A 23,737-nucleotide genomic window follows, 5' to 3' on the forward strand; every position below is an offset into this window, starting at 1 on the left:
AGCAGGCTTTGCAGCCCCCAGACCCTCACTAGCAGGCTTTACAGCCCCCAGACCCACACTGGCAGGCTTTGCAGCCCCCAGACTCACACTAGCAGGCTTTGCAGCCCCCAGACCCTCACTAGCAGGCTTTACAGCCCCCAGACCCACACTGGCAGGCTTTGCAGCCCCCAGACTCACACTAGCAGGCTTTGCAGCCCCCAGACCCTCACTAGCAGGCTTTGCAGCCCCCAGACTCACACTTGGCAGGCTTTGCAGCCCCCAGACCCTCATTGGCAGGCTTTGCAGCCCCCAGACTCACACTGGCAGGCTTTGCAGCCCCCAGACCCTCACTAGCAGGCTTTGCAGCCCCCAGACCAACACTAGCAGGCTTTGCAGCCCCCAGACTCACACTTGGCAGGCTTTGCAGCCCCCAGACCCTCACTAGCAGGCTTTGCAGCCCCCAGACTCACACTAGCAGGCTTTGCAGCCCCCAGACCCTCACTAGCAGGCTTTGCAGCCCCCCGACCCACACTTGGCAGGCTTTGCAGCCCCCAGACTCACACTAGCAGGCTTTGCAGCCCCCAGACCCACACTAGCAGGCTTTGCAGCCCCCAGACCCTCACTAGCAGGCTTTGCAGCCCCCAGACCCACACTAGCAGGCTTTGCAGCCCCCAGACCCACACTTGGCAGGCTTTGCAGCCCCCAGACCCACACTAGCAGGCTTTGCAGCCCCCAGACCCTCACTAGCAGGCTTTGCAGCCCCCAGACCCACACTAGCAGGCTTTGCAGCCCCCATCCCCAGCCCGGGAGCCGCCCCTGCCCGGCTGTGCCCGCAGCCCGGTCCCGCCCCGCCGCAGCCGGTGCCGCTGGAGCTGCGGAGGCGGAGGCAGAGGCAGCTCGGGCGAGCCGGGACCGGTGCCTCCAGCCCCGTGCCTGCTGCAAACCGGGCACCGAGCCCGGGGGAAGGCGGGGAACTCCTCCAGGAGCTCCGGTTTGGAAAAGAGGGATGGAGATAACACCCCGTTAATTCTCGCGCTGCTCCGGGCGGAGCCGAGAGGAGCTCAGAGCCTTCGCCGCGAGCTGCGCATCCCTGGGAAAAGAGGTAGGGAAGGGTGGGAATGTGGGGCTGGGCTCGGGGCGGTCCCCGGGGCAAAAAAAATGCCCCGTAGGGCCAAAAAAATGCTGCAAGGCGCTCCTGAGAGCTCCCAGAGCTCCAGCCTGGAGCCTTCAGCAGCTCAGGGAAGGGCTGGGGCGGTGGAATGGGCTGAAATTTAATCGGATGGAAAGCGAGGCCGTGTACTTTGGAGGAGAGGAGGTTTTGCAGTGTAAGGCGAGCGCTGCGGCCCTGCTGAGGTCGTGCCGAGCTTGGCGAGAGGAGAGCTGGGAGCTGCCAGGGGGACACAGCTGAGAGGAGAGCAGATAACACCCGTTACTCTGAGAGAGGGGAGGGCGCCGGGCCTGGGCACAAGGGCACGCGGGGTTCCCGTCATCCCTGCGCGGGAGAGGCGCTCCTGGGCTGCAGCTCAGCGGTCGGGAGCGATGAGCCCGTCTTGGAGGAGCTGAAACAAGGTTGGATCTCGCAAGGACGGACGGAGAGGTGATTAGTGGCAGCCAACACGTCTTTACCAGGGGCAAGGCCTGTCTGACCAGCCTAGCGGCGGTCAGCGATGGGGTAACTGTGGCCGTGGACACGGGAGAACCAACTGGTGTGATCCATCTGGGCTTCTGTGAAGCCTTTGACACGGTCCTCCACAACATCCTTCCTCTAAACTGAGGAGGTATGGATTTGATGGGTGGACTGTTTGTTGGATAAGAAATCGGTTGGGTGATTGTTTTCAGAGACCAGTTGTCAACGGCTCAAAGTCCACATGGAGATCCCCCCTCAGGGGTCTGTACTGGGACCAGTGCTGTTCAATATCTTCATCAATGATATTGACAGTGAGATCGAGTACGCTCAGCAAGTCTGTGGATGACACCAAGCTGAGTGGTGCAGTCGCCACACTGGAAGGACAGGATGTCATCCAGAGGGAACTGGAAAAGTGGGAGAAGTGGGGCTGGGAGAACCTCATGAGGTTCAACAAGGCCAAGTGCAAAGATCCTACTCCTGGATAGGGGCAATCCCCGATTTCAATACACGATGGGGGATGATGTGATTGAGAGCAGCCCTGCAGAGAAGGACTTGAGGTGCTGGTTGGTGAGAAGTTCGACACGAGCCGGCAATGGGCACTCACAGCCCAGAAGACCAACCGTGTCCTGGGCTGCATCCAAAGCAGCGCGACCAGCAGGGAGGGAGGGGATTCTGCCCCTCTATTCCTCTCTTGGGAGACCTCATCTGGAGTATGGTGTCCAGTTCTGGAATCCTCAACATAAGAAGGAGATGGAGCTGTTGGAACGGGTCCAGAGGAGGCTACAAAGATGATCGGAGGGCTGGAGCACTTCCTATATGAGGACAGGCTGAGAGAGTTGGGGTTGTTCAGCCTGGAGAAGAGAAGGCTCCCAGGAGATCTGTTAACGACCTTCCAGTACCTGAAGGGGCTACAGGAAAGCTGGAGAGGGGCTGTTCACAAAGGCTTGTGGGGATAGGATGAGGGGCAATGGGTATAAACTGGAGAGGGGGAGAATTATACTGGACATTAGGAGGAATCTCTTCACTGTGAGGGTGGGGAGGCCCTGGCCCAGGTTGCCCAGAGCAGTGGTGGCTGCCCCATCCCTGGAGGTGTTCCAGGCCAGGTTGGATGGGGCTGGGGCAGCCTGGTAAGTGCTTTAATCAGGGGAGAATATCATAGATGGAAAGAAGCTAAGGGTTTTAAACTCTTTAATATCTTTCTTTGCAGGGCCTGCAAGAGGGCTGTGCAGGCTTCTTGTGCTTCTTGTGCTGGCTTGGGATGTGTGGTGGTGCCCTCTCAGCACTGCGATGGTTTCCCTGTGCACAGGCTCACGTTCACCCAGCTTTGCGCCAATCCAAGGGACAACTTGAGGGTGGCCAGGTGAGATGAGGAGGAGAGAGTAATTGCATAATAGGGAGATTAAGCCAATAACAAAGGCAGCGGGACTGAGTGTACCTCTGAGCTTCTAGACAGGTGTGCCAGCTCCTCGTCCAACTGCACTGAGGAGATGTTCTCCCAGACTGATTGGTGCAAAGGTGCTGACCACAAGGAGGGCAGGAGAGATGGAGAACATCAGGCAGGTGCTGGTGGGCCTCGTGGCCCTCAGCAGCAGTCAGTGATGTGGATGGAACACATTGCCCAGGGAATTTGTGGCTGCCCCATCCCTGGAGGGGTTCAAGGCCAGGTTGGATGGGGCTTGGAGCCCCTGATCCAGTGGGAGGTGTCCCTGCCCATGGCAGGGGGTGGAACTGGATGATCTTTAAGGTCCCTTCCAACCCAAACTATTCTATGATTCTATGAGTCTATGATTCTATGTTCTAATTTTAATTGTAGGATGGGCTTCCCTTCTTCCCAATGCTGTAGAAGCAATGATTGTAGAGAGAACTTCCGTTGGTCTGCAAATCGTCAGAGGTTTTTCATTGGTTTTGTTTCCTGGACCTGATTTTGCAACTGGTTTTGGGTTTTTTTTTCTTCCGAACAACCTGATGAGCAACTTCTGCATCGGGATGTGATGCTCACCTTGCTTTTTTCCTGTTGTTCCCAGTTCACACTCGGTATCCATCTCGCAACTGGAGAGCAGCCGTGTGATTTTCATAAGCAGTGTCAGGGTCTTTGTATGCTCTGCAATGGCTGTATCTCCATCTCTGATAAAAGGGAACACAATTAGAACAGATGCCAGAGGAAACTGCGATCGATTTTCTCAACGGTATGAAGTGTTTGAGGTTGGGGGAGCGCAGTTTTTACTTCTGGCATGAAACGCTTAGGGAAACTCTTGGCTGCTGTTGGAGTTTTGCTCTGGGCTCGTCCCTTCGGAGCTGCCTCATGGTTGCAGTCTGAAATGCATTGTGTCTGTGCTGGTGAGCTGTTTGAGAGCCTGGGGAGCACAGCCGGCCTGACCTGATCATGGCTTTGGGAGAGGATGGAAGTAGGAAGGGATCTGCTTCGTGCATGCATCTCTTGCACGAGGCCCCACTTCAATCCTTCTTATATTGAGGATTCCAGAACTGGATACAATACTCCAGATGAGGTCTCCCAAGAGAGGAATAGAGGGGCAGAATCCCCTCCCTCCCTGCTGGCCGCGCTGCTTTGGGTGCAGCCCAGGACACGGTTGGTTTTCTGGGCTGTGAGCACACACTGCGGCTCATGCCAAGCTCTTCATCAACCAACACCCCAAGTCCTTCTCTGCAGGGCTGCTCTCAATCACATCATCAAAATAAGCCCTTGTTTCGCTGAAATCCCTTGTGCTTCCTCCCAGGGCCCCGCAGCTACTGAGCAGGTGTAATCTAGATTATGGGTGAGTTGAGAGATTACTGGTTGTAAAATTGATTTCATTGAGGTCACAGAACAATGATTGTTGTGTGGGAAGGCTTGAGCAAAACTGAACTGTAGCGTGGCGTTGCTGGGGCGGGACGGGCAGCGCTGAGGCTGGCTGCGGGGTGGGAGCGCTTGTCTGCTGCTCAGCCCTTCGTACACAGTCGAAACCCATCCATGCTTTCCCTCGAGCCCTTCCAGTGTGGGTAAGGGAATTGGCTCCCTGCCCTTCAATAACAGCATTGCTGGAATGGTCCCCTCTGCCCTTCTGGTCCAGAGTCCAGAGGAGGCTACAAAGATGATGTGAGGGCTGGAGCACCTCCCGTATGAGGACAGGCTGAGAGAGTTGGGGTTGTTCAGCCTGGAGGAGAGAAGGCTTCCAGAAGACCTTAGAGCAGCTTCAGTACCTGAAGGGGCTACAAGAAAGCTGGGGAGGGGCTGTTCTCAAAGGCGTGTGGGGATAGGATGAGGAGGAACGGGTATAAACTGGAGAGGGGCAGATTTAGACTGGACATAAGGAGGAATTTCTTCACGATGACAGTGGAGAGGCCCTGGCCCAGGTTGCCCAGGGAAGCTGTGGCTGCCCCATCCCTGGAGGTGTTCCAGGCCAGGTTGGATGGGGCTTGGAGCCCCTGATCCAGTGGGAGGTGTCCCTGCCCATGGCAGGGGGGTGGAACCGGATGGACTTTAAGATCCCTTCCAACCCAAACTATTCTATGATTTTATGATTCTATGATTCCGTGATTCTGGAAAGCATTCGCCCATCCTCTAAGTCTGTGTGCTATTGGGATGCTGAGAGGCACAAATAAAAGCAAAGCTTAGGGCGTAAAGGGATTTGTGTTCTCGTAGTCGCTTTGAGGCTGGTGCTGGGAAGCACCACCACCTTCCCCTGATTCAGCCAGAGCTAAATTTGCCTCCCGCGGGCAGAGGGAGGGTCGGCTGCTTTTTATGGCAGTACCATGTGTTTGCAGAGCCTTTAAAAATAAAGATTGGCTTATATGTTCTGGATTGACTTGTTCCTATCTTGAAGACCCAGAGCAGCTGCTGTCCATGTTTTTCCTCTTTCCCTTTTGGGTTGTTTTGTTGTCGTTTTTTTTTTTCCTGAATGGCCATGACTCAGCCCTTCCCTGCAGCTCCCTGAGTTTCCTGGTTTCTGAATAGGCTATTCTTGAGACAGTGGTTCCTGGCAGATAGGAACAAGGGGAGCGTTGTGTTGCTCTGGGTTTTTTTCTCCTCCCGCCTATCTTAACGAGCTGCTTTCTTCTGATTTTTTGTCCTTCTTCCCAAATTATTGAATCACCCTGAAATTCTGGACATCATTTGAGGCGTGTTTGCAGATGACACTAAGCTGGGAGGAAGTGTCGACCTGCTGGAGGGTAGGGAGGCTCTGCAAAGGGATCTGAACAGGCTGGACTGCTGGGCCGAGACCAATGGGATGAGGTTCAACAAGGCCAAATGCCGGGTCCTGCACTTGGGGCACAACAACCCTATGCAGAGCTACAGACTGGGGGAAGAATGGCTGGAGAGCTGCACAGAAGAGAAGGACCTGGGGGTGCTGGTTGACAGCCGACTGAACATGAGCCAGCAGTGTGCCCAGGTGGCCAAGAAGGCCAACGGCATCTTGGCTTGGATCAGAAATGGGGTCACCAGGAGGTCCAGGGAGGTTATTCTCCCTCTGTACTCGGCACTGGTGAGACCGCACCTCGAATACTGTGTTCAGTTCTGGACCCCTCACCACAAGAAGGATGTTGAGGCTCTGGAGCGTGTCCAGAGAAGAGCAACAAAGCTGGTGAGGGGGCTGGAGAACAAGTCTTATGAGGAGCGGCTGAGAGAGCTGGGGTTGTTTAGCCTGGAGAAGAGGAGGCTGAGGGGAGACCTTATTACTCTCTACAACTACCTGAAAGGAGGTTGTGGAGAGGAGGGAGCTGGCCTCTTCTCCCAAGTGACAGGGGACAGGACTAGAGGGAATGGCCTGAAGCTCCGTCAGGGGAGGTTCAGGTTGGATATCAGAAAAAAATTCTTCACAGTAAGAGTCATTGGGTACTGGAACAGCTGCCCAGGGAGGTGGTCGAGTCGCCTTCCCTGGAGGTGTTTAAGGAACGGGTGGATGAAGTACTTAGGGACATGGTTTAGGGAGTGTTAGGAACGGTTGGACTCGATGATCCAATGGGTCCTTTCCAACCTTGTGATTCTGTGATTCTGTGATTCTGTGTTCTTGCCCTCGTACCAAAGAAGCCCTCTCAGACGTGACCCAGGCTGTGATCCTTGCACAGCACTTTTCTTCTGCAGCAGAGTGGTGGTGACACTCCTACGAGCCTGGAGGGTTGGACTGGTACGGTTATCTCTATTGTAAACCGTATAAACCCCTTGTTTCAACCCGTCTAATTCATAGAATCACGGAACAGTTTGGGTTGGAAGAGACCTTAAACCCCATCCAGTTCCAACCCCTCTGCCACAGGCAGGGACACCTCCCTCTGGATTAGGGGCTCAAAGCCCCATCCAACCTGGCCTTGAACATCTTGAAATTAGGAAGAAATTCTTCACGATGAGGGTGGGGAAGCCCTTCCCCAGGTTGCCCAGAGCAGTGGCGGCTGCTCCATCCCTGGAGGGGTTCAAGGCCAGGTTGGAGGGGGCTTTGAGCAATTTCATCCAGTGGGAGGTGTCCCTGCTCATGGCAGGGGGGTTGGAACTGAATGGGTTTAAGGTTTCTTCTAACCCAAAGCATTCCATGATTCTATGATTTAAGAACAACGACAAAAAGCTTTCTGCTTCCTTAGTCGTTGCCCCCATGGGTGGCAGGGCCTGGAGATCTGGAGGGCGCTCTCTCTGAAATGCTTTGTGATGCAGTTACGCAGCTTCTTAACACGGAATGCTTTTGGATTTCTTCTGAAGTTCATTCCTCCGTAGTGTGGGCTGGGGAAGGTCACCTTCCCGGGGCAGGTAGGACAGGGCCAGGTGTGCCTTCCGACGCTCTCGCTGTGCTGATACACGGTTGGAAGTGAACGTAGTGCGTGATACTAACCCATCTTTGCTGGTTTTTAGTTCTATTAAGAGCACAGCTCATTCCTTCAAGACACAGTCGTATGTGAGGGAAAGTAGCCTGAGCTGTTGTGTATTTTGCCTTGAAAACATTGTTGGCTGTTTAGAGACCAGAGGCACCCCGTGCTTTCTCGAAATCTTTGGTTACCAAGAGAAATTTCTCAGACCAAAGTACGGGAGGACTGAAAACACAAGGGTAGCAGTGTTCCTCCTTAGCATCCCTCCACGGTTTTGGATATGCTGTGTTGTTGTTAAGCCAACCAAGATAAAAGCTTTTCTGTGTGAGAAGGCTTTGAGAACATTCGCTGCCAGATTAAATTAGCCTTTCTGGGAATAAATTAGTCGTTATGATGTGGGCAGCCCCGCTCGCTGTGGCTTTAAATCCACATGTGCAAGTGCCCACAGTGGATAACTTAAATGATAGATGCAATCGCTGTGTTCAGCGGAGTGCTGTTGCCTTGAGATTAGGTTTCTGGCTGCTGCTGAATGAGAATCAGCCCATTGTGTTTTATTGATTTGATTCTACCTGAATAAGCAGCAGGGCAGCCTTTTAAGAGAGAGAAAGGGACCCCTGGGGTTCAGCACAGCTTCACTTTGAGGGGGAATCATAGACTAACACCAGCACTGTACCCATGCAGTGATTCTCCAACCTGGGATGCTTTTGAAGTCCTCGAGGGTCCCCGTCACCCAACACGTGGCAGAAGGGGAGCGTTGGAGCTTTGCGCTGGTGGAGAGGACAAAGACTGCAACACAGGGCGGAGAAAGGCAGTGCCGATGGCATTTCCATGCTGCTGCCTTCTCCTTTGGGCTCACATTTTTCACTGACCGCGGGATAAACAGCTGCTGCTCGTGTGTGCGTGCTGCCCTTTTCTTAAAGGCGTGTTCAGTTTGCCTTCTAATTAACCTTGTGCCTTAATTGTCCTTTGTGGTGTCTAAAGAAGCTCTCGCAGGAGGCGTGGGTATGTGAAGGCTCAGCTTGCCCTTCCTGCTCCGCTGTGACCATTCAGCTCCTCCAAAAACTTAACGTAGTCTTGGAGCAACAGAGTGAAGCTGGGAATAGAGACCATTGCCGTTAAATATCAACTCCTCCCCTGGCTGTGTTATAGATCCTCCACAGGGGCATCATCTGGAGCACGTTTGGGGAAGGAATGTGCTCCCAAAGGTCCTGGCTTCAAGCTACAGGTGTTGATATTTTGGCCTTTCAGCCCCCCTTTTGCGTGCCACGGTTCAGGATGCGTTGACACGGTGGGAGATCAGTTTTGAAGTGGCTCCTGGGCTGTTCTGATGAGAGAGAAACCGGTTCCCAGAGTGTTTAGTGGTGCAGCTGTGGGAGCTGCTCTGTCCTCACCAGCCTCAGGAGAGGATTTCACTTCTGAGCCCTCCAGCTGAGCTATTTACCTGCCCTGGGGGCACCTTGGTATTATGGTTTAATTTTCACCCGTCTCATCCCCTGCTGGGAGAGCAGAGCCCCAGACGTAGGGCTTTTCAGGACCCTCGGACAAGAGATGCTTTTAATTGGACGGAAGGGCTTAGAAAAGCTCAGAGCAGGGACTCGAGAAGGTGCGTTGCTGTGGACTAGGGATGTTTTGAATCCAGCCTGGAGAAGAGAAGTCTCCAGGGGGACCTTAGAGCAGCCTCCCAGTACTGAAAGGGGTTCCAGGAAAGCTGGGGAGGAACGTTTTGGCACGGCCTGTTGTGTCAGGACAAGGGGGATGGTTTTAAAGTAAGAGAGGGGAGATTTAGACTGGATATTAGGTAGAAATTTTTTACATTGAGGGCGATGAAATGCCACGCAGTGAAGGCTCCATCCCTGGAACCATTCAGGGTGAGGCTGGATGGGGCTCTGAGGAACCTGGTTAAAGATGTCTTTACTTCTGCAAGAGGGTTGGACTGGATGACCTGTAAAAGGTTCCTTCCAACCCAAACCATTCCACGATTCTACGAAGCTGCAATGGGTGAGCGAGCCCTGCTCCAGCCAGCCTGAGGGAGGTCCTGGTCTGGAAACAGGAAGGTCTGGTCACACCACGGGAGCGAGAAGATGAGTACGATAACAGGAGTGACCTCAGCATGGAGGAGGAGTTCCAGGGCACGTGTCTCTGGATGAGCTTGGGTCCTCATTGTTAACAATAGGACTCAGAAGAGATGTCAGACCTTAGACACTCCTGCTTAACCCCAAACCACACTGCTCTGCAAAGAGAAAGCCACGGCCGTGAATAAAATTGAGTGGCATAGAGCTCTTCTCACTAATCCTAACAGAAAAAAAAGGCAGCTGACACCGTACCTGTTAAATCTGAGTGTCAGCAGCTTCTCTGGTGCCGAGGAAGGAGCATTTGTGAGGACAGAAAAGGCTGATGCTCTCAGAGACTCAAGTTGGTACCATGGCAAGCTGGTGCTGTGCCTGGGATAAGAAAACATCAGCACCGTGTTGTGTGGTTTGTACATTGCTCGGAAGGAAAATGGGTCTGGAATCCCCACCGATGGATTCAAAATACTTCCATTGTGTCGCAAAATTGACAAGGGAATTCTGAATGGTTGAACACGATGATCCAAGAGGTCTTTTCCAACGTGGTGACTCTACGATTCTATGAATGATCTCTCGGGCGCTGGTTAATTCTGAAATGCAGCTACATCTCCACAAAAGTGCCAATCCGCTGTGACTCCAACCTCCTCCTCCTCCTCCTTTGGAGCTTGCAGTGTTATTTGATGGAAGTCATGCACTGGTCAGTTGGATTCAGCAGTGACATAGCTGTGTTCTTTGGCTTTCTCTCAAAAAGTTCTATAGAATGAGGGAGTAATGATAAAAAAAAGAGGTGCGTAAAGGAATAAAGTATTTTTAGTGTAGTTTTGGGAAGGAAATCTATAAAATCGGGCAGCCTGATCCAGTGGGAGGTGTCCCTGCCCACGGCAGGAGGGCTGGAACTGGATGATCTTTAAGGTCCCTTCCAACCCAAACTATTCTACGATTCTATGAAAATCCTGAGTGGAGCTGGGGCTGTCTTTAATGCAAAGAAGTGCAAAGCTGCTGCCCAGTCTCCTCTGGGACTTCTTCCTCTTAAGCTACTTGAGCTGTGTTTTTTTGTTTGTTTAAGTGAACAGAGAGTCATGTGGCACAGATAATTTGGTGCTGTTAGAACGCTAGGATTGGAGCAGAGCTTGGTTTTCGTTGCTCAGGATTATTGCAGGTTGTGTTATCCACAATATTAACTAGTTATGAAACGGGTGATGTGATGCAGTATTTATCCTCCTGGGTGACAAACTAAGGACTCCAGGCAGCAGCTGCTGATAGCGCTGGGTGCCTTCCCATGGACGTTATCAAGTGTGAGCTTGGGCTGTTGGTGAACTGCAGGGAAAGTCTCATGGATAAGCTTTCTGGTTCACTAGAAATCTGGCTTGCGGCACCCTCCGTTTCTCCCCTGAGTCTCCCTGGAGCGGATTGCTAAGGAGCAGAGGAGCTCAGCTTTGTCTTTAATGTTTCTTCTAAATGGCATCTTTGCACCTCTCTTCAAGGCCAGGTTGGATGGGGCTCGGAGCCCCTGATCCAGTGGGAGGTGTCTCTGCCCATGGCAGGGGGTGGGACTGGATGGGCTTTAACGTCCCTTCCAACCCAAACTATTCTATGATTCTCCCACGAGGGCAGGTTCCCAGCCAGTAACATCTGAACATAACGCACCTCCGGAGCAGGACGCGGTATGTTTCCAGGACCAGCCTGGCTGCAGCACGCTCTGTGCTTGATCCATGCTCTGAAAGCTGACTTTTTGGGGACTGAGTTCAGCTGCTGCAGTGATCCAGAGTGCTCTGTGCACTCCTGAGGCTTCCCCAGTGCTCCTAAGTGTGTAAGGGCTGGGGTTTGCTTTTGAGCTGCCGGGTAATGGCCTCTCTTCGCTGGCAGCTCGCAGGCTCTTGGCTCTTTTTGGATGTCACGGTGAGCTCTGCAGACGCGTGATGCTTCCCGCAGCCGTGCGCTGCAGCTTGGGAGCCTGCGGCAGAGGGCCAAGAGCTCCCCCAGTTTATTCGTTTTATTTGGGCTGGTTTTTCTTTAAGTGTCCAGTTGAAGTGGGTCCTGGCAGTGCTGTTTCTGCAGCCCCAGCGTGGAGAGCCAACACGCTTGGTCAGCCCATCTGGAGGCGAATGGCACTGGAGAGAATCCCAGAGGCGGCAGCAGGTCCTGACAAGCGCTCCTCCCGCACGTAACCCTTTGTGGGTGTTGCAGATAAACCATCCTTGCCTTAAGCGGGGCAGATTTTGCGTCTGGTTTTCCCGATATCCATAGAGAGGAGCTGTGCAAAGCAGTAATTTGACTCTCTGGCTGAGAACAGCTGAGCCCGGGCAGTGGCGTGGAGATTATCTGATGGTGCTTTGGATTTAATGCCCTGAGAAATCTTGCTTTGGACACAGGACCTGGCTTCCAGCGAGGATCAGGCTCTCGGGCGATTTGCCTGCTGGGTTACGGTGGCACACAGAAGGTCAAACAACATATCCGAGGTCCCAAGGTAACCGACTGCCATGGGGAGAGCGCAGTGGGGAGCCTGACGGAGCCGCATTGAACGGCGAATAACCTTCTCCTCCGCAGCCCTTTGTTTTAAAGGACTGCTGCTTGCAGAGCTCTCCATCCCTGCACCCAAGGAAGAGCCTGATCCTCCTGGAAGAAGCAGTTCTCTGCAGCTGAGATCTGACTGCAGGAGTGTGGGAGAAACCTGCTGTTCTGCGAGCAGCCTGCCTGTTTCTGCGCGGTGGGTTTGCAGTGCCGGAGGCGTGGGGCTGGCGCTGGGGGAGACGCAGCTGAGCCGCTCAGCAAAGCAACAGACCTTTCCCTAACTTGGGGTTCCATCCACGCCTGGCGTGAGCGTGCCGTGGGCATGCGCCCTCCCGTCGTCTTGCCCAGGACCAGGATGAGGAGTTGAGGAGGAGCTGCTGGGGTTAACAGCAGGGTGCAGGAGGGGGGACGCACAGCCTGGCCAAGGATTGCCAGGGCATCCTCTTTGTAAAGGAGGCTGGAACACCGTCTGCTGTTTATTCCTTCCCTCCTGGCTCTGGGGAGACTGCAAGCTGGAGGCAGCAAATGCGCGTGGGAAAAGGCAAGGCTGAGGGGGAAGTTTGGCTCCGTTCCACCTAAAATCCAGGCAGAGGTAACAACCAAATACTGCTTTTCCAGCTGGGATTTTTGCTGTCTTTCCTTTCAAGGTAAGAGCTGTCTGCCGTGGATTGCATGTGGTGCTTTCAGGAGCAGCAGGAGTTGAGCCACATCCCTGCAAGCTGCGTGTGGGAGCGGGCATGCGCGCGGAGAGGGCAGCGTCCCCGAGGGGCTCTGCTGCAGGTGGAACGTGGAGAACTCGCTGCAGAGTGGCTCCAGGCTGGGTTTCAGAGATGCTGCTCAGAAATGCTGTTGTGGAGGAGGGCAACTGTCATCGTCACAGTCAGGGCATGGCTCCGTCCACCTCTGGTCCACCTCTGCTTGGTTCACTGTCCTCTTCCTACCCCTAAAACCCTTTTTAAAGGTAACAGGCTTTCAGTCGAGTGATGTTTTGTCAGCATCTGATGTACCTTCTGTGTTCATAGTTATCTGCCTTCCTAGTCTCATTTTTCCCTGTTTCCGGAGCAGGTAGAGCCCAGGGCACACAGACAGTGTGGCCACCACCACCCCAGTGGTGGCCACAGCAGCACAAACACTTGTTTTTTCACAAAGGAGAGGTTGGCCTCAGGGAGGGAGCCCAGCTTCCTCTGACCTCTTGACTTTGGTTTTAAAGATGCACTTACAAAAGCCTGGAAGCTGAAATTTGTGTCTATTTGGTGTGCAACGAAGCTGGAGGTGGTCATATTCGTATATTTATTCATTTAATTTTAGTGTGAATTTAGTCTAAATATCGAAAGTTATTTTTTGTGGAGGTAGAGCTCCAAAACTGTGCAGGAGCAGCTTTTGAAGTGTCAGCATCAGTGACTGTGGTTGACTATGAACAAATGCTGCTTCCCATCCCAGCGGCTGGAGCCACGGCTCACGTAGACAAAGCAAAGCCGAATCGCTGTGGGTCTCCAGGTGTCAAATGCAGGAGGAGCGAGGACAACGCAGGCCGTGTTTCTGCTCGTGGGAATGGATCTCGGCCCTGCTGGGAGGCTGACTCAGCTGCACAGGGTCAGCTCACGGTCTAATGTGAGTTAGACCTGCCGGCAATCTGCTCCATCCTCAGATTTGTCTCACCTTGGTGATTTTGTCCAGAAGGAGGAAACAGCTTAAAACATGTGCGGCTGCTGCCCGGGCAGGATGGTGTTAACAGACCAAACCTCTGGGTCTGCAGGCAGTGCAGGAATGTTCTCTGCCTGTCCTCTCCTTATCTGTTCTGTGGTGTGTTAGTGGTGCTCCCTGCTCCCACTGCACACCGCTACTTGGTCGTTTTTGGCAAACGGTGCCCTCTGTGCCTCTTTGGAGAGCAGGAAGGATGGGCAGACCCTTCCTTTTGGAATCCCAAGCTGCTTCTGCAACGATCCTCTGTGATGTAGCGGAGGGAAACGCCGCCAGTAGGGAACACTGGATGGCAACACATCATCTCCTCTCATCATCGCTGTGCGCAGCCGGGAGAGCTTTGTGGTGTGTCAATAATGGGAACTGTGGGTTTTGAGGTACCGATCCCTAATTAGCTTGAGATCCCTAATTAACTCGAGCCGGGGCTCTGAGCATGGGGAGGAGCCTCGTGTTTCCGCGCAGGGCTGCGTGCTACCCCACCAGCTCTTGGCTGCAGAGACACCTCGGACAGACCTCTCGGGGCTGGGAGTTATACTCTGGTCTGGGGTGATCCGGAGACCTGCTGTTCGTTCTCCTCCTCACTCTGGGACAGGACTCTGAGCTGATGAGGGAGCACAGAGCCAGTCCTAGGAGAGGGCACATAAATCGAAGCTGTAGTTGGGATGGGACAGGTCCTCTTTGTCTTTGGGACTGTGATGGAGTCGTGCTCTCCTGGTCGTGTTTGCCATGCTGCTGTGCTCTGGCAGGGCTAGAGGGACCACAGAATCACAGAATCACCAGGTTGGAAAGGACCCATTGGATCATCGAGTCCAACCATTCCTAACACTCCCTTAAACCATGTCCCTCAGCACTTCATCCACCCGTTCCTTAAACACCTCCAGGGAAGGCGACTCGACCCCCTCCCTGGGCAGCTGTTCCAGTGCCCCATGACTCTTACTGTGAAGAATTTTTTTCTGATATCCATCCTGAACCTCCCCTGACGGAGCTTCAGGCCATTCCCTCTAGTCCTGTCCCCTGTCACTTGGGAGAAGAGCCCAGCTCCCTCCTCTCCACAACCTCCTTTCAGGTAGTTGTAGAGAGTAATAAGGTCTCCCCTCAGCCTCCTCTTCTCCAGGCTAAACAACCCCAGCTCTCTCAGCCGCTCCTCGTCAGACGTTCTCCAGCCCCCTCACCAGCTCTGTTGCTCTTCTCTGGACGCGCTCCAGAGCCTCAACATCCTTCTTGTGGTGAGGGGCCCAGAACTGAACACCGTATTCGAGGTGCGGTCTCACCAGTGCTGAGTACAGAGGGAGAATCCCCTCCCTGGACCTGCTGGTGACCCCATTTCTGATACAAAAGTGAGACCAGCCACAGCTGGGATCCATCCTGCAGCAGCGCGTGCTGGAGAGCGTGCCAGCATGGGCAGTGCTTGCCGTTCCCACAGCCCAGCACGACCTCAGGTTGCTGATCACCTCAAATCCTGTGCTTAGTTTTGGGCCCCTCAGTACAAGGACACCAACTGCGTCTGGAGAAGGGAAAGGAGCTGGGAAGGGTCAGGAGAACAGGGGTTGTGGGAGCGGCTGAGGGCCCTGGGGGTGTTTAGCCTGAAGAAGAGGAGGCTGAGGGGAGACCTCATCGCTCTCTGCAGCTCCTGGAAATGTTGGAGCGAGGTGGGTGCTGGGCTCTGCTCCCGAGGAACAAGGGATGGGATGAGAGGAAATGCCTTCAAGTTGCACCAGGGGAGGTTTAGTTTGGATATTAGGAAAGATTTCTTCACTGAGAGAGGGTTGAAGCCCTGGCAGAGGCTGCCCAGGGCAGTGGTGGAGTCTCCATCCCTGGAGGGGTTCAAAAAACGTGTAGACGTGGCACTTTGTGACATGGTTTAGCAGACACGGTGGGGTTGGGCTGATGGTTGGACTGGATGAGCTTAGAGGGCTTTTCCAACCTTAATGATTTTGTGATCCAGGCTTGAGGGAGAGGATGGCTGGCACTGGAAATGCCGGGCAGAAATACCCTGCCAGAGCTCGGGGTGTTCCCAGCAAAACAAAGCCTTAGTCAAGGGATGGGGGCTGTTTGCAGAACACGGGGAGTGAAGGAAAGCTGCTCAGGCTCAAGGACAGATGGGTGTAAGCTGGCTACAAATAAACTAGATACGGTAAGGCTGTCAGAGCTGTGGGGGAACAGGCTTCCCACGGGAATAGCAGGAGCAGGATGGCCAACGCATCGCTGGTGTGGTGTTGTCCCCAGGGAGGGACGTGAGGAAGGGTTGATCCAGCGGGTCCCCCCTGTCCTCCGCTCCGTGTCTGGTCAGGCTGCCAGCCCGTGGGGCCCTTGGCTGGGCTCTTGCGTTTCATAGAAGCAATGTTTGTGGTGGGTTCATGTTCCGTGGGTACTTAAAGTAGAGGAGCCTGAAAAGCTGTACTCTGTTCTTCCAGTCGAGAAGAAATGATCTGCATCATTAACTGGAAGCAGCATCTCCTCTGTCCTTCCTGTTACTGGTAACCAACTCCACTGAAGTGTTACACATGTCCCTGCTCCCACAGGGCCTCCACTGGACGCTGGTGACTCCATCAGATCTTGAACTTAAGCCCAGTAAACTTGGCTGAAGTTATTTCTAAAGCCTTTATTTTTCTCCTGATCTATAAACGTCGTTATTCCAGCAAGCCCTAGCATGGATGCGATCTCTGCAGCCTTGGGGAATGTCTCTTCCCACATGAGAACAGCTAGTTTGGTTTGAGCTGTTTCCGTGGCACAGAAAGGCTTTACTAAACCAGCAACGGTGAGCGTGGGACAGCTTTGTGCTGCACTGGCCCAAAGGCTCCTGGCGCCGCTGTGGGTGGTGGAGATGCTGGGGCAGAGCGCAGCCTGCGGGGTGTCCTCCCTGGGAAGCACACACTGGGCTCCGCGTGCCGTTGGAGTCTCTGCCACCAGATTCCAAGCCCCAGCGGTGCCATGGGCAGAGAAGTTTTATTTCTCCTTTGCAAGACAGAGGGAGCAAAGTCGGCTTTGCCGAAAATAGTGGGTAAAGCCAAGAAAGACCAGCAGCGGGAGTCCTTGTTCTGTGCTTCTGGGATTGTGTTTGGATGCAAAATGCTTCTGTTTAGTGGCTGGATCTTCCCAACTCCGCTCCCTGTGCCCGGGTAGCACGACCCTGCTCAGCTCAGAAGGGCTCTCTGGGCAGGACACACTGCGGGCTCCGCACTCTCCTGCTCAGGGCAGTTTTGCCTCTGTGCAGTGGGGCTGCCAACCAGCTCTGGAGAGCCAGGCTGCTGCTCTGCTCTGCCCTGTGAGCCGAGGATTGCTTTGCTTTGCTTTGCCCTGCTTTGCCCATGTTGCTTTTGAAAGGGAATCCGTACCAGGGCAGTGATGGGTGTCCTGGGGCAGCTCCCAACTCCACATGCCAGGAAAGCCACGTGCCCTCCTGCTCCCCACGAAGCGCTCTGGCAGAGCTCCTGCCCATCACAGAGGGGTTGGAACTGGATGGTCTTGAAGGTCCCTTCCAACCCAAACTATTCTATGATTCCAAATCGGCTGGGGCAGGGTTTGTGCTTCTCACTTTAAGACAAAGGAAAGCGCGGGAGGAATGGCTTCTAAGAGGCTTAAACAGCAACAGGCTTTCTTTTCCTCCCGGGAAGGGCACACAGCCAACATCTTGCTCGTTACGGATCTGTTTTAATAAGCAGAATATTGCATTAAGGGTGGCTGAGTCTGCCAAGCACGAGCAGAACAGCTCTGCAGCCCCTGTGGCTTCCTTCACCCCAGTGCACGCGTGGCGCTCGGATCCACGGGCCATCACCCTCGCCGTTGCTTTTCCTGCTGGTCGGGACAGCAGGATTAATGGCTGGCTCAGCCCGGGGCTGTTGCCTCCTCTCACGGTTGTTCCTAGAGCAGCTGGTGCAGCGTGGGAGCCTCTTGGTCTCCTGGGTTTCCTCGCCAGCTGCTTTGATGACGGGGGCAGTAAGGCCTGTGGGTGCTGAAAGGCGTTGTGTGATGGAAAGACAGCATCCAAGGAGTAACGGGAGGAGATCTGTGACATTAGAAAAGCCCTGGGTTCAGCTGGCCTGCGAGGGCGAGGAAAGCTCCCCCTGGGCCGGTGTCCCAAGGCGGAGGGTTGGGAATGCTCCGCTTGGGCTGGGCTCACACAGGAGGTGTGGGGACAGGGGTCTGAGGCTCTTGGGTGCTCTGGGCAGGTTGGTTGGCTGCTTTCAGAAGAATAAATCCTCCTTTTCTTTACAACCTAAGTGAAGCTAAAAGGAGCACAGCCCAGTTTGTAGCTTTGTAGGTCACTGAAGGAGAAGGAGGGCTCTGCAGCGCTGCACTTTGGGTGCGCTCGGTGCTGCGCAGCTCTGCTCTGCCGGCTGCACAGGGGCTCACCTTCCCCCGCCTCGGAAGGAAGAAGCTGGAGAGAGAAGCTGGAGGGAGATGACCTCCACCATACGATGCTCCGAAGCCGTGTGTGCAGCACGCCCCTCCAGACCCCTGGGGAGAAACATTAGCCAGTAAATACAGACATCCCAGGAGACCTTGTGTCTTTGCTCAGCTCCGGGAGGGATCAGCGAGGGGTTCTGGCGCTCCTCCCTGGACCTGTGACCTGATTAGATTCCCTGCTACCTTGCAGGAGGCTGCTCGGAGCGTGAGCTAGAAAAGCAGGAGCGGAATAAAGCAAAGCCAAGCAGGTTGGGGAAGGGTGGATCTACCTTCCCGTGCTTGCCAAGGCCTTGGCTCGCTTGGCCCAGCAGCCGGAGGTGGCCGTGCTCCTCTCCGGACTCACCTGCAATGCAGGCAGTGCTGGGCAGCGCTCGCTGGCCCGGTGCCCGCCAAGCCTGGAGTGGGATCTGTTGGATGGACCAAGAAAGCACCACCCTCCCAGTGAGCCCAGCTGCCTCCAGGAGAGCAGGAGACCAAGGGGAACGGGGCATCTGAGGGATGGGGGTTTGGGTAGCTATGTGAGACCCCGACAGGAGCTCCTAGCGCTGCTTCCCGGGCTGCGACAGCAATGTCACTGCGTCCCATGCCTGATGGCAGCTTCCCAAGCACCGAGCAAACAGCCTCTCGCTTCTGTTTCCCAATTTAGTCGCGTCCTTCCAGCTAAAACCGAGCCAGACTAAACAGGGAAATTGGGTTTCTTCATGTCGTTGCACTTCCTCGGTGTTCAGAGCGTGTCGGTGGGGCTTTTCCACGCGCTGAGGACGCGGAGCCTCGTGGCTGCCATTGAGGGGCACACGTGGGGACGTTCCTGCCCAGAGCTGAGCTCCTCACGCCCGAGGAGGGGGTTTGGTGTGGTGGCCGAGGCAGCGCTGCAGCAGGGGCTCCTCTTCCTCACTCTTGCTCTCTCCTTCCACGCAGACTGGTGGGGGAAACCGGCTTCCAACCTGCGCTGTTCAGAAGAACTGCTTTTCCCGGCTCTGCCGAGGCCTCTGAGCTCCTTGCTGTGAGGAAGAGGACAGGTAAATTTTACCCCAGGTGAAATAATGTCTCCAGCTGTTACAGATGTTCTCACCTTCACTCACTCAGTGGGTGTACGTAGAGATGCTCTGTGGGTTTGCGCCCTCCGCCTCAGAGTTAGTGTTTTAGGTTCAGCGGGTTCTGCCATCCCCTCAGGACACAACGCTGGGGGCAATGTGAGCAGCTTTTCCCCATCTTTGGTCCCGCACCGCTGTGGCCGAGGCGCGTGGCAGCTTGGGGTGGGGAAGCACAGCAATGACACAACCCCAGAACCCCTCCGTTACCGACATCTCCTTCCCCAAGCGCTGCAGAGCTCCGGGCGGGTGTCTCTGCTAAAGGCTTCTCGATGGGACAAGAGGAAATGGCCTCAAGTTGGACCAGGGGAAGCTTAGATTGGATATTGGGGAAGATTTCTTCACTGAGAGAGCGGTGAAGCCCTGGCAGAGGGTGGAGTCCCCATCCCCGGAGGGGTTCTACAAACTCTGGGACATGGTTTAGCAGCACCATGGGGTTGGGCTGAGGGTTGGACTGGATGAGCTTAGAGGGCTTTTCCAGCCCTAATGATTCTATGATTCCCCTTGCAGGGCCACGCCATGTCCAACGACCCCCCGCCACCCTACCCAGGCGGCCCCTCGGCACCGCTGATCGAAGAGAAGCACGGCCCACCCCCCGCGGCCGGTATGGGGGGAACCGGCCGCTCTGGGGCTTGGGGTGGCATTGCCAAGTGAGCAGGAGCTGAGCGAGTGTGGTTTCCCCGGGAGAACCCTGGCGGCTCTGCCCTGCGGCGTGCAGGGCGCTGGGAGGGTGGTGGGATGCTCAGCTGACGCCGTGTCACCCTCCGGGGACGCAGGAGCTCCTGGGGGAGTGAGGAAAGCAGAAAGCGCTCCCTGCTCAAAGCCTCCATTCGCTGCTGTGGGCAATGAAGGGCGAACCTGGGCCTCTTAGAGCCCAGAGGCTGAGGCTTGGGGTGCTCCAGCACCCCACCTCGTGTCTCCCCTCCCCAGTGGGACCCACCCTGCCAAGCCGCTGTCTCCCCATCAGCACTGCCGCCTCCTTACACGTCTTACGAGGAGCGGCTGAGAGAGCTGGGGCTGTTTATCCTGGAGAAGAGGAGGCTGAGGGGAGACATTATTGCTCTCTGCAGCTGCCTGAAAGGAGGTTGTGGAGAGGAGGGAGCTGGGCTCTTCTCCCAAGTGACAGAGGACAGGACAAGAGGGAATGGCCTCAAGCTGTGCCAGGGGAGGGTCAGACTGGATATCAGGGAAAGATTTTTCACAGATAGGGTCATCAGGCACTGGAACAGCTGCCCAGGGAGGGGGTCGAGTCCCCATCCCTGGAGGAGTTTAAAAGATGGGTAGACGAGGTGCTCAGGAACACGGTTCAGTGGCAGATAGGGATGGTTGGACTCGATGATCCAAGAGGTCTTTTCCAACCTGGTGATTCTATCATTCCTGCCCTGGCTGCTGACTCTGTTTCCTTTCAGATGGTGTCGCCCCTGTGGTGGGACAACCCCAGGGGGTTCCCGTCCCCCCTCCTGAATTCGGGCCACCCCCCTACGAGCCTCCCTCGCAGCCCGGGTTCATGCCCCCCCACATGCCCACAGATGGCTCTGCGCCCTATGTGCCCCCCGGTGAGTGCTGCGGGGCACGAGGGGTGTGACGGGCAAGGACCCCACTGCCCTGGGGACTGCAGGGGGACACAGCAGGGGCTGGGGCTGCTCTCTGGGGCAGTGGGGCTTCTCGGGTTGGGGGCACAGTGCCCGCAGCGGAGGGAGCCCCCCAGCAGGATCCGGCCTGTCCTGCCACATCCGGAGAACAGGGGTTGTGGGAGCAGCTGAGGGCGCTGGGGCTGTTTAGCCTGGAAGAGGCTGAGGGGAGACCTCATCGCTCTCTGCAGCTCCCGGAAAGGAGGTTGGAGTGAGGTGGGTGCTGGGCTCTGCTCCAAAGTGACAAAGGATGAGATGAGAGGACATGGCCTCAAGCTGCACCAGGGGAGGTTTTAGATTGGCTATTAGGAAAGATTTTTTCACTGACAGAGTGGTGAAGCCCTGGCAGAGGCTGCCCAGGGCAGTGGGGGTGTCCCCATCCCTGGAGGGGTTCAAAAAACACGTGGCCATGGCACTTCAGGACACGGTTCAGCAGGCACAGTTGGACTGGATGAGCTCAAAGGTCTTTTCCAACCGCAGTGATTCTATGATTCTCTGATGTTCACTTGCCCCCCGTTTCTCATTTCCAGCAGGTTATTACCCACCTCCAGGCCCTCACCCCCACATGGGCTACTACCCTGCCCCGGGCCACTACCCCTCTCCTGGAGGCCACACAGCGACTGTCCTTGTCCCGTCCGGGGCGGCCACCACGGTGACGGTGCTGCAGGGAGAGATCTTCCAGGGCGCCCCGGTGCAGACCGTGTGTCCCCACTGCCAGCAAGCCATCACTACCAAGATCACCTACGAGATCGGGCTCATGAGCTTCCTTCTTGGCTTATTCTGCTGCTTCGTGGGGTAGGTGCAGAGCGAGGGCCTCCCTGCTGCCAGCCCCACGGGGATGGTGGCTGCCCTGCCCTGCTCCTCGTGGCCCCAATGCTGGTGGCCTTGGCTGAGCTGCTGGGCATTGCAGGGGCTTCAGCACTGAGGTGTTCCTGGGGTGACAGGGCTCCTGCCAGGGGAGGGGACAGTGGCCATTGTGGAGCCGCAGCTCAGGAGCTGTCCATCCCAGTCCCAGAACCTGTGGTACCGCAGAGCCACGGCCTCTCCTCGCAGCCAAGGAAGGGACACTCATCCCTGCCCCAGCTGGAGGAAGCTCCAGCCTTGTCACCTGCATGCTTCTCCCCAAACTGTCCTTTTCCTCATTAACAAAGCAATTCCCTGACGGGCAGGGCGCTCTGTGCTGCCCTTCGCAGCGGTGGCGGGTGCAGTTGGCTCCCAGGGCAAGTACTCACCCCTCTTGCCCCTGCCCCACACGTGCCCACGGCTGCCTGGGGCGCCCCACTCACAGCTCTGCTCCTCCCTGTGCTCCAGGTGTGATCTCTGCTGCTGCCTGATCCCCTGCCTCTTCGATGACTTCAAGGATGTGACGCACACATGTCCCAACTGCAAGGCCTATATCTACACGTACAAGCGCATGTGCTAACAGCACCCCGGGAGCCTGAGGAATGACACCAGCCTCTCTCCCGCTCTGTCCTCATCCACGCGTGTGCAACGCTCCTTCGCTTCACCCTCCGGTGGTGTGTGTGTGTCCGTGTATCCTCGCTCCCTCCCACCCAGAGCTGCCCACCTTCCCTAGGCTTCGCTCCTCCCTGTGAATGGTTGGGTTGGCGATGCCACATGGGTGTGCCGGGGAGGGGGGGCGCAGGCCCAGAGGCCGTGTAGGGCCACACAGGAGTGGGGGAGCCATCCCTCTGCACCCCGTTATGCGCCAGGGTGCTGGAGCAACCTGGAGAAGAGCTGCAGCTGCTGGATGCGCCCACCACTCACTGCCCCACGGCACAGGGGTGCCTGGCTGCAGGCAGGGGCACCCGAGCAGCGCACACAGGAGAGGTGGCACAGCCCCTGGGGTGCTTTTAGGACAGGGCTTGCTTGTAGCTCAGCGGTGAGCAGACGCAGAGGGTGGTTCAGGGCCCTCTGCAGCCAGGTGAGCATGCAGCCAGCAGGCAAAGCCCCTTCCCAGGCAGAGCTGTGCTTGAGGAATGGTGTGGGAGGACGGCAGCAGCACTGCACCCTTCATCAGCACCTCCGTCCTGCAAGCGCAGCCACGGCTGCATGCGCCCCTGCTATGGCTCTTTTGGGGAAAGGAAAGCCCCTGGCAGGTCCTCACCCACCCAGCACAGCCAGCGAAACCGCATCCGGCATGGCGCTCCCTGCCCCGGCGCTGTAGATTAGTGGGGTTTGTTGCCAGGTTGCAGTTCCGACGCAGCCCCATGCCCACCGCTCCGAGCCCGGCAGGGTCTGTGGGCACACACCCCGCAGCACCCAACCTGCTGCCACCGCAGCTGCACCCCGAGGGTTCCCTGCATGTGGGTGTGAGGGGGTATTTTTTAGCTCACTCGATACAAGGCAGAAGGAAGGGGGCAAGTGGGCATCGATAGGAGCTGCCAGCACTATGACAGACGAGAGGACCTGGGAGCTGTTTTCAGCCTCTCCAAGGCTGCTGCGGCTGCTCTTCCTCCCTCTTGGAACAAGGCAGCAGATCTCTCAGTATGCAGCGAGTGGCTGCTCAGAGGGGGAACTGGGGCACTAGTCTGTGTTTTTATGTAAATAAATAACAGACCCTGAACTTGCGTATGTCTTCCCTTCTCCCCTGCTCCAAACCTGTAGCAGATCGACCCCCAGAGGAGCCGAGGATGAGGATGGATGGCGGCAGCAGGGGGTCAGGGCTCAGCAGTGCCCTGGGGGATAATCAGCAGCTTCCCTACACCAAGGGAGGGCAGCAGAAGCTCTGGGAGTAACAGGAGCTGCAGTGGGGCTGCCCCAGCTCTGCCCCCCAGCAGCTGCCCTCACTATGCCCAAGCACTTGGCTGAAGAGGAGAAAAGCGCCTCCAGACTGGGCTAGAGGAGGGCAGGGGGGTACCCCTGTCCCCAAGCCCAGGACAGTGCCAGCAAGGACACAGCTCTGTGACCCCCAGGACCTCCCCTGCCTCTGGGGAA

General features: G+C 56.0%; 1 protein-coding gene across 7 annotated transcripts; it reads left to right on the plus strand.

Moving 5' to 3' along the window:
• The first annotated feature begins 826 nt into the window (after positions 1–826).
• Positions 827–23,366, plus strand: CDIP1 (cell death inducing p53 target 1). 7 transcript variants are annotated; one of them, XM_054080483.1, is made up of 7 exons: positions 11,613–11,926; positions 12,007–12,617; positions 18,997–19,097; positions 19,680–19,773; positions 20,579–20,725; positions 21,331–21,595; positions 22,112–23,366. In XM_054080483.1, exons 4-7 carry the CDS (start codon positions 19,689–19,691, stop codon positions 22,221–22,223), a joined length of 609 nt encoding a protein of 202 aa, XP_053936458.1. In that variant the 5' UTR covers positions 11,613–11,926; positions 12,007–12,617; positions 18,997–19,097; positions 19,680–19,688; the 3' UTR covers positions 22,224–23,366. The 7 variants fall into 7 exon arrangements, with proteins under 7 accessions (XP_053936457.1, XP_053936462.1, XP_053936463.1 ...); XM_054080482.1 differs by lacking the exons at positions 11,613–11,926; positions 12,007–12,617 and adding an exon at positions 827–1,081; XM_054080487.1 differs by lacking the exons at positions 11,613–11,926; positions 12,007–12,617 and adding an exon at positions 1,407–1,576.
• Positions 23,367–23,737: the final 371 nt, after the last annotated feature.

Source organism: Cuculus canorus, chromosome 15, assembly GCF_017976375.1.
Source record: "Cuculus canorus isolate bCucCan1 chromosome 15, bCucCan1.pri, whole genome shotgun sequence".
Lineage (NCBI taxonomy): Eukaryota > Metazoa > Chordata > Aves > Cuculiformes > Cuculidae > Cuculus > Cuculus canorus.